Raw genomic sequence first — 16,550 nt, forward strand, 5'->3', positions numbered from 1 at the left:
CTTGTCGTCTCCGGTCCAACAAAATCAACTAAGACCACATTCACAACTCCCGACGCAACTGTCTCTCCCTTTCCAATAAGTCCCACATCAAAAGCTCTTTCCCACTCCTTCCGAGCCTCTTTTTCTGCTACCAAAACCTGGTACCGAATCCCCTCCCTACTTCCACTCCCCTTATCCGCTGTATTATTCCTACCCCGTCTACTCTCCTGATCCAATTTCCCACTCCCATTCCCCGTGTGCACAACCCCTTGCATCCCCTCGTGATACATCCCTTCGCACCTCTACCACTTTCCCACTTCCTTCTCCCCAACTCGAACTCTTCGTCCTCCACGATGGTGATCAAAGAACATTCCGCCATAAATTTGTACAAGCTTCCAAACCCTCATATAGTAAAGCCATAATGTGCACCGATGATTCCTCTCCTTGAGCCATGCCTTGCTCTCCACTCATCAGTTGTGCCCTACATATCCTAATCGCATGCCCCAACTTCCCACAGTAAAAACAATAATTCGGCAGTCCTTCCTATTGAAATTGAACCCAAACCCATCATTCATCCGGGAATGTAACCATCATCTCACGCATCAAAGGTTCCCGTAAATTCAGTCGAATACGAACCCTTAAGAACCTGCCAATACATTCTTAACTCGCAGATTTGTCCACAGTAATCACCATTCCAATTTTCCCCTTATTGCCATAGCAACCGCAGCAATCATACTCAATGGCGGCACCTTATGAATTTGCACCCACATTGCACCCATGGATAGCTCCTTCCACCATTCATCATGCATGTTTGTACAATCCCTCACCATGACAAAATCCTCTCTAAATGTCCAAGGGGACTCCGACTCTAACACTCGCTGTATGTCCCGCTTAGCAACAAATCTGATCAGAAACCGCCGATCACCTAAATCCCGAATAGAAACCCCTTCCTTACCCCGCCATAAAGACATGAATCTATCAATGAAAACCTCTGCATTCACAGTTTTCTCAGTTAGTACCTTTGCCAAAAGAACATAATGAAACCCTAACAGCGCCTTTCCTTCCAATAATCACACCTTCATTCTCCTTATCAGTAAGAAAAGGTTTGGTTCCCAGCGCCTGCCCTAGCTTTTCCACTACGCCTTCAGTCTCCAGATCCCCCATGAATTCCTATCCACCACGCAACACCAGATCATTACCCACGCCGTCGTTCAAAACCCTAGAGTCCAAAACCTAAACACCAATTCAACACACCCGCCGTCTTCCAAACCCCAGGTTTCAAACACAAAAACACACAGGCTCCTTAGCTCCAACTTTCTCGGACATAACCTCCTTGCGAGGCACCCTTTAACAAAGTAATAGTTGACTTGGAGCCTAATTCAAATTAGTGTCAAAGCCTCTTGAATATCAGTTTGGACCTGATTGACCTCCTGGATTGGAGATGACGATGAATAATAACTTTGTTTTATGTGATTTAGGATAATCCCAACTAAGTAATTACCATATTGTTATATTAATTCATGGAAAAACAATGATACAAGAATCACAACAAAGTGCTAGCTATATATGCACCTAAGAACTTATGATTCCATATGCAAGATTCAATGAATCAAGGGCTCACAAACAAGCATGGCAATCTTAGGTTTGTTGGTTGACTTCGCTCCGAACTCCACGTGTTTGTTTTACCATCATTTCAATGTGCCACATACACTAAAAAAAAATCTTGTATCTGTTAGGGTTTAGGCTTAATTAACCTTCTTAGGAAAAGGAAATAAGTCAACTGATTATTTTGTCAAAGAAACAAAAACTAGCCTTAGTTGTACGTGCGGAACACTCTTTTTCCTTTCGTTCGGGTTGAAATTTCTAGCAAGGTTTTTATCGATACCCAATAAGCACCCTATCCTCATTTTGTACGTTTTTTTACCAATTTAATGAATATCGTACTTTTTTCTAAGAAGAAGAGGGGAAAAAATAGCCAATCCACTTAGTTCATAAAACTTTTGATTATTAAATAACGTTTTGATGAGGACTAAATTTATTTAAGCTTATTAATAAAATCTCTTTATAAAAAAAACATGATCAGCTTTAATCACATGATCTCAGTTTCGAAAGCCATAAACTTTTTAATGAGCAAATGAATAATTGAATAAATAATTTCCAGGACATTAAATTTAAAAGATCAATATTATAAGGTTATGAGAGGTTTATACTAACATAATAATTTTTGCAATAAATCGCATGATTATTTGAGTGCAATCAAAACGTACACACTGACACACACACAGACTCATGATCTATTCAAATCATTATGTGATAAAAGCTTTATCATGCCTGCATCTTCCTAAATCACACTTAGACATCAAACCCCAAAGGACATCTAAAAAGCCTGATGATGAATTAAATTATTTAATCAAGTCATTTGGAAACAAAAACAAAACCCAGAAGACAATCAAAATATAAAAAAACAATAATCTTATTTAATTTTTCATAACAATATTCTAAAGAACAGATGATATGTGGATGGAAGTACAAATTTAAAAGCAGTACTCAAACAAACTAGCATCTAATCGAACTTAAACCAAACATTGTGACTGTGTTCTACATATATAAATAAAATTCAACAACAACAAACAACCAATTTAAAGCTTAAGAGACAAATCAAGTCCAGAAGTATCTGTATCGAGTTTTGGAGGCTCACCGCCAAGAACATCACCACCAATGATTGGCCTGTTGATTCCAAAGTTTGAACCACCAAAGTTGCGAGCAGAACCAATTTCCTGATCAAACCTTGAAGCACTGATAGTTCCTGGAAGGCCTAATGTTCCACTGGAAGTAGTATTAGCATGAAGGCCATCAAGGTTGAGCCTATCAATGGAGGATTGAAAATTATTCATGAGGTCCCCTGGCCTTGATGATGACCAACCCCCAGAACCAACACCATGGCCAAAGCGCCCGAAACCGGAGGTCAAGGAGGACCATGGATAAGAAGGCTTGTGAATCATGGAGTCCATCCTAATCCCAAGAGATCTACCATAAGATCCATAGAGAGGGTGTTGAGTGATACTTGAATATGGGCTATAATAAGGATGGGAATGTCCGAATAAATTATGGTCCATTCCTAGTCCTCCTTGACGCCTTTTGGCCAAGGCACGCTCTTGTTTGTGAGCGTTTTGATGCCCTCCCAATGCTTGGGAAGTAGAGAAATCTCTCTTGCAAAAGTTGCATGTAAAAACCCTACTTTGGGGTTTTTTCCCATCATCACCACGCGGGTTCTCGTCTCTTGGCTCGTTGCGTTGAGATAATAATCCTAATCCCCCCAGGTTCGATGATGAACCCTGGTTCAGAGGGTTGAACAGAACGAGTTCCTTCGAGGACAACGCCCCTGACACATGACCAGGGTCATTGTTGGAAAGCTTCGGATCAAGCAAGTGACGAGAATTTTGTGTCGGTGATAAGGATGATCCGACTGCCGGGGATGGCTGTTTAGGCTTGGGTTGTTCATCATCAGAATCATCAATAATGACTTTTTCTTTCATTTTCATCTTCATTTTTTGGTCAGGAAGATCAGGAGGAGGGAGAGGAGGAGGGCTATCTTTTTTTGGTGGTGGAGTGCCATCTGAGGCGACAGAGATGTTAGAGGCTTCAAAAGGGCTTTGATATTCTTCTGCCATCTCATGAACTAATTAGAAAAGAAATCTTGGGTTTGATGAAAATGTTTGGAGACATCAACTCCTTTTTATTAAGGGTTTGAGTTAATGCTTATCGTTCATGTTAGGAAAGAAATCTCGTATCGTAGTTGTAATATGCACAATAATAGCAAAAGATTAAAGTGGTGACTAAGCTTTTGATGAGATTTGGCTTCGAGACCAAGACTTTGCCCCCAAATACAAAATTTGCAAGTACAATGTAATTCCGGCTATTTATGCAGATATACAAGTCAAGCTTCTATGCGGTTTTCATACGGGTGACAATCAGTGCATCGGCTTTTTAAGTAGCTTTATACTGGATTTGAGCAACCAAAAACCCTATTTGCTTATAAGTTACAACCATGCATGGAAAATAATAATAATATTAGAGAATGGGTAGACTTTCCTTTTTAAGTCAATTGCATATACATCCATCTAGTTAGGTGTAAAATTGTAGGGAGAAAATGCTAGCATCAGTCCTCAATGTGTACCACATCAATCAATAGACAATTTCAGTTGAAAATCATTCATGTGGCACACGATCAACTATAGGTGTTGAGAAAAAATAAACCTCCTCTTTATTAAACAGAGATAATATAAAAAATAAAATAAAAACAAATTATAGAGTTCTTTAATGTTACTAAACTCAAATGATACTACAAAAAAATTATACTTGTCTTTGTCACTAGACTCAAATAATATTACAAAAGAAGAAAATAAATAACAGAGAAAGACCCGCAATTTATTTATAAATTGTTCAATATCAGTAAAAAGATATGTTGCATTTAACTATTAATTTATCCTTTCATTATAATTACCATTTTATATTTCCAGTCAAGAGTTTGAACTTTGAAGTCTACTCGTTTTTCTTTCTACCTAATTTGGCTTAGCAAAAATCATGCAACTTATTACAAGGAAAAAAATTACACAGAAAAATCCAGCTTTGATAACATTAGATATGAACAGGTCTTAACTTTCAAGGTTGTGAGTTGATAATTAAGTTCAAAAATTTAATCAAACGCTTGCAGATAAGTTCAAAAATATAACTCTCTTAATGCATGCACATTGAAAATTAGTTGTCACTTGAGTAACGTTAGTATCAGAAAAAGATATATAGTATTTTTCCTAAACCGTATCAATAGTATTCATTGTGAACATGGAATTAAGATGCATGTATATCAACTTAATTGGCATCCAATTCTGAAAAACCGTCCTTTTTGGTGTTTGAAATTTTGAAATTTCACCATCACAAGTTGACTCTATATTTCGAATGTTTGATTTAAAATTTCTATATTTTCTTAAAAAGAGTAATCAATTGAAAGAAATATTAGGCTGCGAAGAAAATGGAAGTGTTCCATACTACCACGGATTTGAAAAAAGTTGGGCTTTAAACCAATTTTCAATCAAGGACATATCGTACTTTTTATTCAAACCACCTTTCTTATAACAAGTAATTAATCATGACTGTCCAATCAAATGGATGCCATGTTTGCCAATCTTCTATAATGAGTTTTAGATGGGTGGCAATCAGTGCATCGAACTTTAAGTAGCTTATACTGGATTTGAGCATGGAAATCGAACTTGGTAATAAGTTACAGCTGGCATGGAAAATATTATGTACATTCCCCTTCAACACTACAAAAAAAAATCCTCTCCAGACGAAATTATTTTGTTGGGCCAATTAAGATTTAATCGTCTAATGTTTTGTCTGACGAAACTTGGTCGGGCAATATTTGTCGGGCAAACGTCGTCGCACAAATGTATATGCCCGACAAATATAAAAAACTCTTCCAGGCAAATACTTTTGCCCGACGGAATCATTGATGACAATTTCATCATGTCAAGTGCGTTGACCAACTTGGCCCGATGAATATAATTTACCCGCCGAAAGAATTTCGTCGCTAAAACCCATTTGCTGAGCTAATATAGTATCCTAAACCATTGCGGACAATTTTTTTCACTATTTCGTCCAGCAAAGTGGTATTTTTCATAAATAAAAAAGAAAAAATACTTTGCCCAACAGCATTCAAATAAATTAATTAGTTTTAATTCTGTTAACCTCAAAAGAAATCAAAATATAAAAATAGTTTTAATTCTGTTAATCTCAAAATATAAATATAAAAATATTTATTTATATTAAAACTGAAATATTCGTAGAATGCATGTAAAATATCCTAAACTAAGTATTTAATTCTGTTAATCTCAAAAGAAATCAAAATATAAAAATACTTTTAATTCTGTTAATCTCAAAATATAAATATAAAAATATGTATTTATATTAAAACTGAAATATTAGTAGAATGCATGTAAAATATCCTAAACTAAGTACTCCTAGGGTAGCTGTTGGGATGGCGACTGTAGGTCTCTCAGAGGATAGATGATGCAAATGCCAGAGGTTGCCATTGCATGTGCTATATCTCGCATGTACTGCTGACAGTCATCCTCTTGAAGGTGCTCAGCTTCTTCCTGAGCTTCTTCTTGCTGATGTGCAACTTTTTCGGGATGGCACATGGCCTTTAACTCTGTCTCCGACTACTGCGGTGTAGAAGACGTCATGCTTGTAGGCTAAGAGCTAGATGAAGAAGATCCCCTGATTGAGGTCCCCAACTAGACCCTCTCCTAGGTCGTGGATCTCTCAGCCTTCCCATCACCAAAACCCCTTCCATCATCAATTGTAGAGACACATGTAGATCAGGTGTTAGCTGCTCCAGTGGCATGTTCGGTTGTTGCTTGGAGAGGTTGGCGAGATACTCGTCCTTCTTATGTGACACATAAGTGTACAAAAAACAAAACAAAAAAAACCAATTAAGATTATCGACCATAATTTTAAAACTAATAAACATAATAATTTTTTTTTAAATAAAACATACTTACCTAGATCTCTGTCATCATCACCTTCACCTTGGGGGTGAGCTTCTTCCTTGTGGGGGCTTTCACAGAGCACTTGGTGCGGATGATTGCTCTCATGTCATGAGTCAACATGTTGTTGACTTTGACATCCGCTCGTCGATGTTGTGGGTCATACACGATCACAATCATTACTTGCATATGCGAGCGATCCCCCTCACTTTCACCTTCTTCACACCCCGACAAGGAATTTTTTGTCTCTGCCCAGGGCATGAACACCGATTCAGTATCGGCCTATGCAGCATTAACAGGGACTGGGGCTGACACGACGCCAAGTTGTTTCCAACAGTGAATGTGCTGGCCAGATTGCACTCCCAGACCTATAAAGCTGATGCAGTGGGCTCAGCCACCTAGGTATAGCTGGTCCCCGCCAATGGAAAATCAACCATCTTGGCCGCCAACACCAAGTCATTATGACGCGAACCAGAGGCAAAGCGGGGGCCATTGGTGATCAATTGAGATGACATCTACAAAAAAAATCACAATAATTTACAAAAATTCTTATTTCATAATATTCATGATATTAGTAAAAAAATAAATAATTCTTAAGATTCCTACAAAGTTCTAATATTTTTTTTTAAATTCTAATATTTTAAAAATTCAAATTAAAATTTCTAATATATCTACTATGTTCTAAAATTTTCTATGTTTCAAAAATTTCCTAAGAATTTCTAATATTCCTAAAATTCTTAATATTCTTAAAAAATTAATAATTTCTAATAATCCTACAAATTTCTAATATTTCTAAAAAATTCAATATTTCAAAATTTTTTAATATTTTTGAAAAATTTATAATATTTCTTCAAAATTCTAATGTATCTAATATTTCTTCAAAATTCTAATGTATCTAATATTTCCTACAAATTTCTAATATTTCTTAAATTTATTAATTATTTTGAAAATCCTAAAAAAAATATAATATTTCACAGAAAATTTAAAAAAAAAAAAACAACAGAGCCCACCCAACCCCAGCACACCCACTGAGCCCAACCATCCTACCCACCCAAGTCGACCCACCCGAGCCTAGCCCGCCCCCATATCCACCCCACCTCCATATGCACCCCACCCCACCGTCCCCTTCCCCGAGTCCCGACCCCTTCCCCCTGCCTAAACCCTAAACCCATCCCATCCTCTTCCCCATACACACCCCAACTCATCCCACCCGTACAAATTCACAAATATTCACAGCATTTCACATGTAAATCAAAGCATTTCGCATTATAAAGTTTATAATATTAAAAAAAAAATGAAAAAGTTTTATATCATTCTTCTATGAGAACTTGAGAGAGAGGGTGTGGAAGAGACAGAGGGCAGAGATGACGAGTAACAGAGAGCTAAGAGGGGATGGAGTTTGTAGATGGGGGGGGGGGGTGGAATTTCACAGAGAGATATGAGAGAAAAGGTGTAAGGAAGAAAGAAGAAGGCTCTCGTGCCTGTTATAAAATCTCAGGACCTTTTCCCGACGAACCCATTCATCAGGCAAACCTAAAATATTCGTCGGGCCAAAAGAATGTGAAATTTTGATTTGTTTAGAAAAAAGTGGGTGAAAGTTTGCCAGACAAATTTAGACTTGTTAAGTGTTTACCCTAAGGTTGTTCCCGATCAATGAAGCTATTAAGTGGATGTTGATAAATTTCAGAAAGATCGGTAAACACTATGTTTGCATATAGAGGGGTGCATGGGTAGTCTCAAAGACCATTCGAGAGAGAGCACTAAACAAGTGTGTAGGTGCTCAATAGAGATTGAGTTTACTGAGCGTGATCAACTCGAGTGCTTGCATGCAATCTTGAATGTCGAGCAAACTATTAGTTGAAATAGTGAAAATTAATCATTTTGGGACTCAGTCATCTCCATAAACAAGAGACAGCTAGGCCTCAAAAGGGTTTTGGGACTCATAAGGCCCATTGGGCCGAAGCCCACTTGATCCAACCCAAGTAATAGTATTGACATAAGTGTGAAAAAAGGCCCAAAAGGGCATTGCTGCTTTTGGCGTTATGGATGCTAGGGTTTGGGTTTTTCAACACACCATGAGGTCTTGACTGAGCTCAAACTGGAAGCAACTAGTTTTGAGCTCGTTCGAGGAATAAGCAAGCCAGATGCATGCACTCATGGCTCATCCTTCTCTAAGAAGGAGATGACTAGTTCATTTCACAATGAGTTTGTGGGGAAGTTGCTCTCTAGAAAACAAAACTTGCATGTTAAGATTGTAAGAGTTTGTAAGAAACTTTCTATTGAGTGTTGTGTTCATCTTTCTGAAGAGATGAATGCATGCAAGCCTAGGAGAGCTTAGAAAACTCAAAAAAGAAAAATTGAAGCACCACCAGCACCCTTGTCGTCCCCTCCTCTCATAAGTAGACCTGTAAACGGGTCGGGTTTATTGGGTTTGGGTCGGGTTGAACCCAACCCGTTAAGCTAACGGGTCACCCGAACCCGACCCGTTTCATCCGTTAACAATTATTATTATTTTTATTTTTTGCATAAAGTTTATTTTTTGTCATTAAGACTTTACTAAAATTACTAAAATATCATCAACTAACGGGTGCTAACGGGTGTTAACGGGTCCTAACGGGTCTAAGGGGTTGACCCAAAGTGACCCGTTATTTAACGGGTTGTTAACGGGTTCACCCGTTAACGACCCGACCCCGTTAAGCATCCACCCAAATACAAAAATTAACGGGTTGGGTCGGATCGGGTTAACGGGTTGGGTCCAAAATGCCAGGCCTACTCATAAGAGACCAATAGAATAGTTCACGTCTCTCTTATCTCATCCACCACCATCTTCGTCTTCCAAATGTGTCAAAAAGTTAAGAGGGTTCCTAACTTGGAACCTAGGAGAACACATACAAGGAATATCAAGAGCAAGGAGCTTGGAGCTTTGGAGCTTGGAGGAGCACGAACGAGGGCTCAGAAAGCACGCTACAAAGGGAAGTTTTGAAACCTTCTCTCTGTGTTGGTTTCAAGCTTGCATGTAAGAAAATTAAAATGTTTCGACGACATTGATCAATCTTCAACCTTAGAAACCAAAAGAATGATATACTTCGATTCATGCACTTCGGGATAAAAAGTCTTCTATTAATTGTTAATCCATTCTATATAAATTAAAATGTTTGAACTTGTTAGCCTATGCTTCATTTAGGGATTCCCATTTTTAAGTAAATTTATTGATTCACCTCTGCTTGTAAGAAAATTTAAGGTACAAACAAGTACGTCGAGTCGTCGATTGGAAAATATATTTGCCACAACTCATTGTTTCTTCTTAACATTGTGGGGATTCCCAAATGTGCTGGGTAGACATTTTAGCTTTTTCATTCGTTTACTCCCCATTGTACATGTACATTACCATATTGCAATTAGAGAGCACAAGGAATCCAAAACCAAGTAGTTGGCACATTACATTGTCAGGTTTCGAAAATGTCAAGAACGGATCGTAGAGAAGACCCCAAGAGCATTCACAAATGCTGTGCTCTCCAATCCACTGCAAAATTCTCATCCGTGTCGCTATCACTTGATGACTCATCGTGACTAGGCTCCTTTTTTACGACATCCGAAACTCTTCTGCGCTTGGAAGCACCGGCTGCCTTCAGTTCCATTTTCTTCTTTTTCAACAATTCCACTTTCTCCCTATATGCCCTGGAAAACAAAGGGAGAACGAAGAAGGTAAACACTAACAACAAAGACAATTGAGTTGCAAAAAAGAAAAGAATGTTTGGAAAGATAGGACTTTATTGCTGCACTACCTTTGCTCCACTGATTCAGCCTCTTCTATCGTCTCAGCAGCATCAATCTGCAGCACAATTGCAACAACAAAAGAATATCTGAGTGCGCACAAGTCAGCATCAATCTCAAGCACAATCGCAATAAACCCTCACCTCCTCTTCTTCCATACGATTATCGACCTCCTTCAAGTCCTCTTGTATCAACTTCTCAAATTCTCTGTACTCATCTCTGCCATATAGTCATTACAAACTCAAGATCACAATGCTTTCATATTAAATCAATCAGCAGTTTTCATACTTAACTAGTCCACACTTCAACTTGAGCCCGTGGCAGCATAAACCATGAGCACTATAAAAATAAAGAGTAGCAAAGAAAACACAGGAAAATCCAGAGACAATAAGGGAGGGACGGCTATCATTGGGTCAATGGACAACCATGTGTGGAAACCGCTGACGTGGAGAATTCAAGGGTAACTACTCTTATTTTTAATTAATCATAATAATTATGGCTTCTTTCACAGTAGAACTCAACACCTTGACCACCAGCAAAGGATTGCTTCCTTTTTGTGTAGGAAGTGAACTGGTACTGGATTTTCATTTTTTCTGATGTATTTTACTATAAGCTCATATTAGGTACGGAACCTCGAATGTGTACTATCTTCGAGGCAAATGTCTTCATGTATTGCTCATTTACAAATAGGTCTGTTCCAATTTTCTCAGGTTCAAAACAGCCTATACCTTTGTCCTTCAGAAAATACCAGATAGTAATTTGGTGAAGTGAACTTGTGTCGACTGCCGAGGACTATTGGAAAGAGCCAAACCAAAATGAATTCCCAAGAATGAACCGGAGGCACATTTTCCATCCTCTCTATTAAATTGAAAATGCATCAAGAACAAACATTCAAATTATGATATGACCAATGAAGGGAGCGAGTTATTTTTTCATGATCAAGTCTATCTAGAATGGAATTTGAACAACTCTCTCTCTCTCTCCCACCCCCCCCCTCTCCCACTCTCTCTCTCTCTCTCTCTCTCTCTCTCTCTCTCTCTCTCTCTCTCTCTCTCTCTCTCTCTCTCTCTCTGTGAACCTTTTCACAGTTATTCTATCCTAAACAAGTCTATCTAGAATGGCATTTGAACCATTGCAATGACCTCATACCAGACTAAAAAATGAAAACAAAGAAGACAACTTTCAAGAAATAGCGCCTTTACAATCTAGGAGTTAAGGAAAAATGTGCACTTACTTGACATCTGGCTTAACAGGCTTTATTCCTCGTGCAGATAAATCAGCCTCCTTGTTGTCAAAGAAGCCTTCAGGAAGAGCTCCCTTTATTTGCTTGGCCTCTGAACTGGCAACCTGTGATGATGTCTGTGTAAGGTCCCTGGCAGGCTCAATATTTCTTGTCTGCACCTTTTCCCTACCTAAGATGATATTGTTAAGTCAGAAAGAATAATAGATATCATAAAAAGAAAACGATTGACAGTTCAAAACTAATTCCAAAATAACGCAAATATCAAACCCTCTACACAGATTTTCTGTTTTGATATTGTGCTTATGACCAAAACTACATTTTAGGCTTTCAGTTAATTATCGTTTTGACATAAACTACATTATTGTTAAACTCTCTGTTCCCGAATGACATCATCTTATGCTTGTCTCAACTAAGCAGGACTAACTTTCTTCTAGGCAACTATACCTGAAACAAACAGCTTTAAAATATATAGATTGGGTTTTGTCAAAATGCAAATGTAATTACTACATTAAACAACAAGGGATTATTGCTTAAATAAGAAGAAACCTATATCAATCTTCACTTGAAGAACATGAAACCATAAACTTAATAATTAACTCATAGAACCCAAAACTGTGTGACCATACAAGAAATTTAAACAGTTTATTGTAGCCTAATGACATTAAGAAACGGCCCAAAATGACCTAATGTTGAGGACAGTTAAAGAAAGGTTATGTGCTCATTTTTTTTTTGAAGTATAAATTTGTATTTAAGCCCCTTGCTTCCTTCAGCTAGATTACAAACGATCAAAGAGGCTCAATGACTGGCATGCCTCTCATTTGGGCATTTTTTTAGCATCTCGGTCTTATAGATCCTAAGGTTAAATAGATTGTGGTGGAAAGATTTTCAATTCCATTTACTTTTACAGAACTGATGCAGTGATTTTAGGAAAAGTTATTGATGATGGATTTATGTTCCTAGCTTTCAACTACATTACAAATGAAGCAAGAGGCTTAATGGGCAAGGATCTAGTAGAGATGCACATATACCTATATTCAGTGTTATATCTATATTAGTATTCTGGAAAGAAAGAATTGAATGCACTCACCCTTGCCCCGCTTTCTTAGTCTTCCCCATCCAAAGGAGTTACATAATCCACTAATAATTTTTATACCTACCAAGGAATTTGACTAAAACTTTCCCACTAAATTCTGCATAGATCTCCTTGATTAAAACTACCTTTTCTTTGTAGAAATAAATAAAATAACAAAGCTATACCCCTGCATAAAGGCTAGTGGATATAGTCGCTTCCTTATATAAGTCTACAACCTCTATACAAGTTCTTATAAAAATATTTATAAAAAATAATTCTGTATCAAACTGATCTTGTCCTTACCACTTAGGGAATCACACAAAGCAATGAGAAGGTGGTAACAGTAATATAGAAAAACAAATAGATTTGATATTCTCACCTGTATTTTGCTTTTTTGCATCATGGTTATCAAAAAAATCTGGAGGAAGCCCAGATGACGACTGCTCTCTAGGCAATTCTGTAGAGCGTTCAGGTCCTGGTTTAAGCAACTCCACAGAATGTTCTGGCTTAGGTTTTGGCAATTCTGGACGGGCTTCAGCTTTTCCGTTGTTGACTCGGTTTAGTCCAGCAGCTGTAGCTTTGAAATTACTTAGTGCCTATTGCAATATAAACATTATGTTAGTAATACTCATTCGGATAGATATATTAAAGAAAAAGAATAAGGAACTGCATCTGCGATTAATGCAAGTGGAACAGTAACGTCACCAACTTCCCAGACCCATCACAGTTTCAAACCTAGAAAGTGTAAAGGAAATGCTTCATCTTTCAGCCAAATATGGATTAAATGTATGTTGACGAATGGGATATCCAACCCAAATTAGTACACAAGAAGATGTACTAACCAAACAATATCAGTTATTGCCTGGTTGAATTCAAGAGTATTTTAATTTTTCAACATCACAATGCATAATTTGATTGAGATCAAATGAGTTAATTTGTTATCTTTCAAAAAGCAGGTTAAATGCTGCATTAACCCCTTCATAATATTTCAAAAAATTGCATCCTTCATATCAACTTCGAATTTTCCACGACAAAAGATGTTTGTTTAGGTCTCTTAGTTTCTTAATTTTACAAATAGGGAAGTACTATATTAACAATGATCACCTCACGATGTTTACGAGATGCTTGATGTCCGTCCCATTGTGATTCAGATTTCAGAGCAATGTCACAAACCTTGCACACAGGCTGCTCAGATTCATTGTACCTGTATGTATCACAAAAAGGGACATAAAGAAGCAGTCAGGAACTCTGGCTTAGCAATCTATATATGTCAACACCAGAACAGAACCAGTAATACGAAAAAGTTCCAATAAAAGGTACAGCAACAATAGTATACATAACGAGAAGGTAGAAATAAACAATGTCAAGATAAATCTCTTTAGTTCCCATATGCATTCCAGAAAATATAAATTAGATCGTTCCCTACTCAGCATTTTCTCAGCTAATTCCTACTTCTAACCAAAACCAGCTCTCATAAGTTTCATTTCAAATCATAAGTTTCGTAAAAAGAAGAAACGGACTGCCAAACCAAATTCGTACTTGTGCCTGATAAACTAAAAGTTTTTGACACGATCAAACTCCGAGAGCATGATTTCATCGCATCAATCAATTAAACATTGAGGAATACTATGATCATAGAACCAACAACAATACACAATGCTTACAAAAAGGGTTCTACAGAATCCAATTGAAAAACGAAATTCACGAAACCGGTTCTACAGAATGCAATTTAATAATGATAATTACATTACACTGAAACTCCATAACCTCTAGTTTTCAATTCTTCATAAAAATCTAAACCCCAAAGACAACATACATATAAACACTGAGAAAGAAAAAAAAAGCAAAATTTGATGAGAGAAGGCATGGGCACTGACTAACCGTACGAGAGGAGAGTCTATGCGCTTGTCCTTCTTCTGGGCATTCAATCTCGCACGAAACAACGCCTTGTTCCTGGCTTTCGCGTCCATCTCTTATATCTATGAATTATATATCTGCCGAAGGATGAGAGAGAGGATTCGGCGGTGACTGAGAGATCAGAGATGGAGGTGATGGGGATATGAGGGCGTGGGTGGCTAAGGACTAGGTGAGGAGGACGGTGGAGGTAGGCGGAGCGATAGACTGAGCGAAGGAGATGGGAGGAGGAAGGGTTGGGACGTGCGGCGTGGAGATTAGTAATCAGGTGTGTGAAAGGACTAATGTTTCTTCCTGCCCACAACTACTGCGTTCTCGCCACGTGACAAAATCGAATAAGCATTAGGATCCGTCTCCTTTTTTTTCCTTGTCTTTTTTTTTTTTGAGAGGATCCATCCCGTATTGTTTTGGATGGTTTGATAATTATTTCGCTTTCATTTTTTAGTTTCACTCTTTTGAAAATTGGAAATATAAATTTTGTTTGTTATCTATTTCCAATTTTAAGTTAAAAATAAGAAGTGAAAAACAAAAAATGAAAAATTAAGGTTAAATTTTGAAAACTCAAGAAAGTAATTTTCAATTTTTGATTTGCAATTTTCATAATTTTTATAAACTGAAAACTGAAAGTAGTTACTAAACAAGATTTCAGTTTTCAAAAAAAAATGAAACAAAGGCTAAAAACTGAAAAATGCCCCTTAGTTTATGAAATTATGGGATTGTTTGTATCAGGAATTCTCAAATGATTTGAACAGTCTAATGTTTAGTGGGCTTGATGGGATTGGATCTTACGGATAAGATTAAATTTAAGTTTTCTCGATTGACATCAAAAGTGCACATTTAAGTTTACATATGAACAAGAGTCGTTAGATTATTTAACCTAACACAATCTAACGGCTCTTGTTCATATGTGTAAATTAAATGTGCGCTTTTGATGTGCACTAGTGAAAATTCATGGATTGGTGAGGCTTGAATTCAAGTCCATTATTTGGTGTAACACTAAGCTAGATGAGATTGGATTGGACTTAAATCTAACTCATTGTTTGATACAAGACTTGATTGTAAAAAAATCATTTTTTTTTATTTTCATTATTCAGTACCACATATAATAAATTCAAACAAATTAGAAAAAATAAATAACACACACACACACACTATGTAGGACTGGGGATCAGGATTAGTTTCTATAATCTTGGAGATTCCTACAATCTAGAAATTGGTTTAGGCCACACGTAATCTCAATCTTAAAAAGAAAGCGTATCTATTAATAGATTTCCGGTAGGATTCTCTCAGCTTTATGAAGATTCACTATCCTTAAAGGACTATCTCGGGCTAGTATAAATACCCCATTTAGGGTTCATAAAAGGTATTCTAATATTATGCACCTTGCATATATTCGCTTTCTCGCTCTCTAGCCCACTGCTTGAGTTTTAAGACCTTTACTTACTTGACCATCGAAGATTCTTTCACCGATACCACATAGGTGCCTAGGAATTCAGGGTTCTTTGCTCTCTTTTGTAAGTGGCCGTTCTTGCACTTCACCATATATGGTGGTGCACAAATTTGATTCCAACAGTGTGTGCTAAGGGTTGAAGCATGACAATTGGAGGATAAAAGTTAGGTTTTCCAAAGACAAAATATGGTGATAAACATTAAGAAACTGACGAAGAACACTAGGAAAATGGAGAAGCATGCCCAAAAAACAAGTCACCCATGAAGAGAATAGCCTAAGATTCTAGCGAGAAAAAGGATAAAGAAAATTGCATAGAATAAGGGGTTGCCAACTGCTCCAACCAAAGGAAAAGGTCAGTGGTGAGATGGTCTTTTTGTTATTCGCAAGAAAGGAAGAAAAGGAGTAACGATGCTAGGATTTGAAGTCAATTTGTGATAAAATCTTTGATTTATTAGATTGATTTAAATGAGACTATTTGATCTAGACCCGTAAACGGGTCGGGTTTATTGGGTTTGGGTCGGGTTAAACCCGACCCGTTAAGTTAACGGGTCACTTGAATCCAACCCGTTAAGC

The 16,550-nt window shown here is 37.3% G+C and overlaps 2 protein-coding genes across 2 annotated transcripts; both read right to left on the reverse strand.

The window, feature by feature from the left end:
- Positions 1-2,618: 2,618 nt before the first annotated feature.
- Positions 2,619-3,650, reverse strand: LOC126603210 (uncharacterized). Its single transcript, XM_050269980.1, has one exon. It carries the CDS (start codon positions 3,648-3,650, stop codon positions 2,619-2,621), a length of 1,032 nt encoding a protein of 343 aa, XP_050125937.1.
- A 6,138-nt stretch (positions 3,651-9,788) lies between these two features.
- Positions 9,789-14,835, reverse strand: LOC126610015 (protein ABA AND ROS SENSITIVE 1-like). Its single transcript, XM_050277985.1, has 7 exons — positions 14,495-14,835; positions 13,718-13,817; positions 12,993-13,209; positions 11,533-11,710; positions 10,442-10,517; positions 10,310-10,356; positions 9,789-10,202 (listed from the first exon to the last, which is right to left on the reverse strand). The coding sequence occupies exons 1-7, from the start codon at positions 14,581-14,583 to the stop codon at positions 10,022-10,024; spliced, it is 888 nt and encodes a 295-aa protein (XP_050133942.1). The 5' UTR covers positions 14,584-14,835; the 3' UTR covers positions 9,789-10,021.
- Positions 14,836-16,550: the final 1,715 nt, after the last annotated feature.

The sequence above is a fragment of the Malus sylvestris genome, chromosome 2, assembly GCF_916048215.2.
Source record: "Malus sylvestris chromosome 2, drMalSylv7.2, whole genome shotgun sequence".
NCBI lineage: Eukaryota > Viridiplantae > Streptophyta > Magnoliopsida > Rosales > Rosaceae > Malus > Malus sylvestris.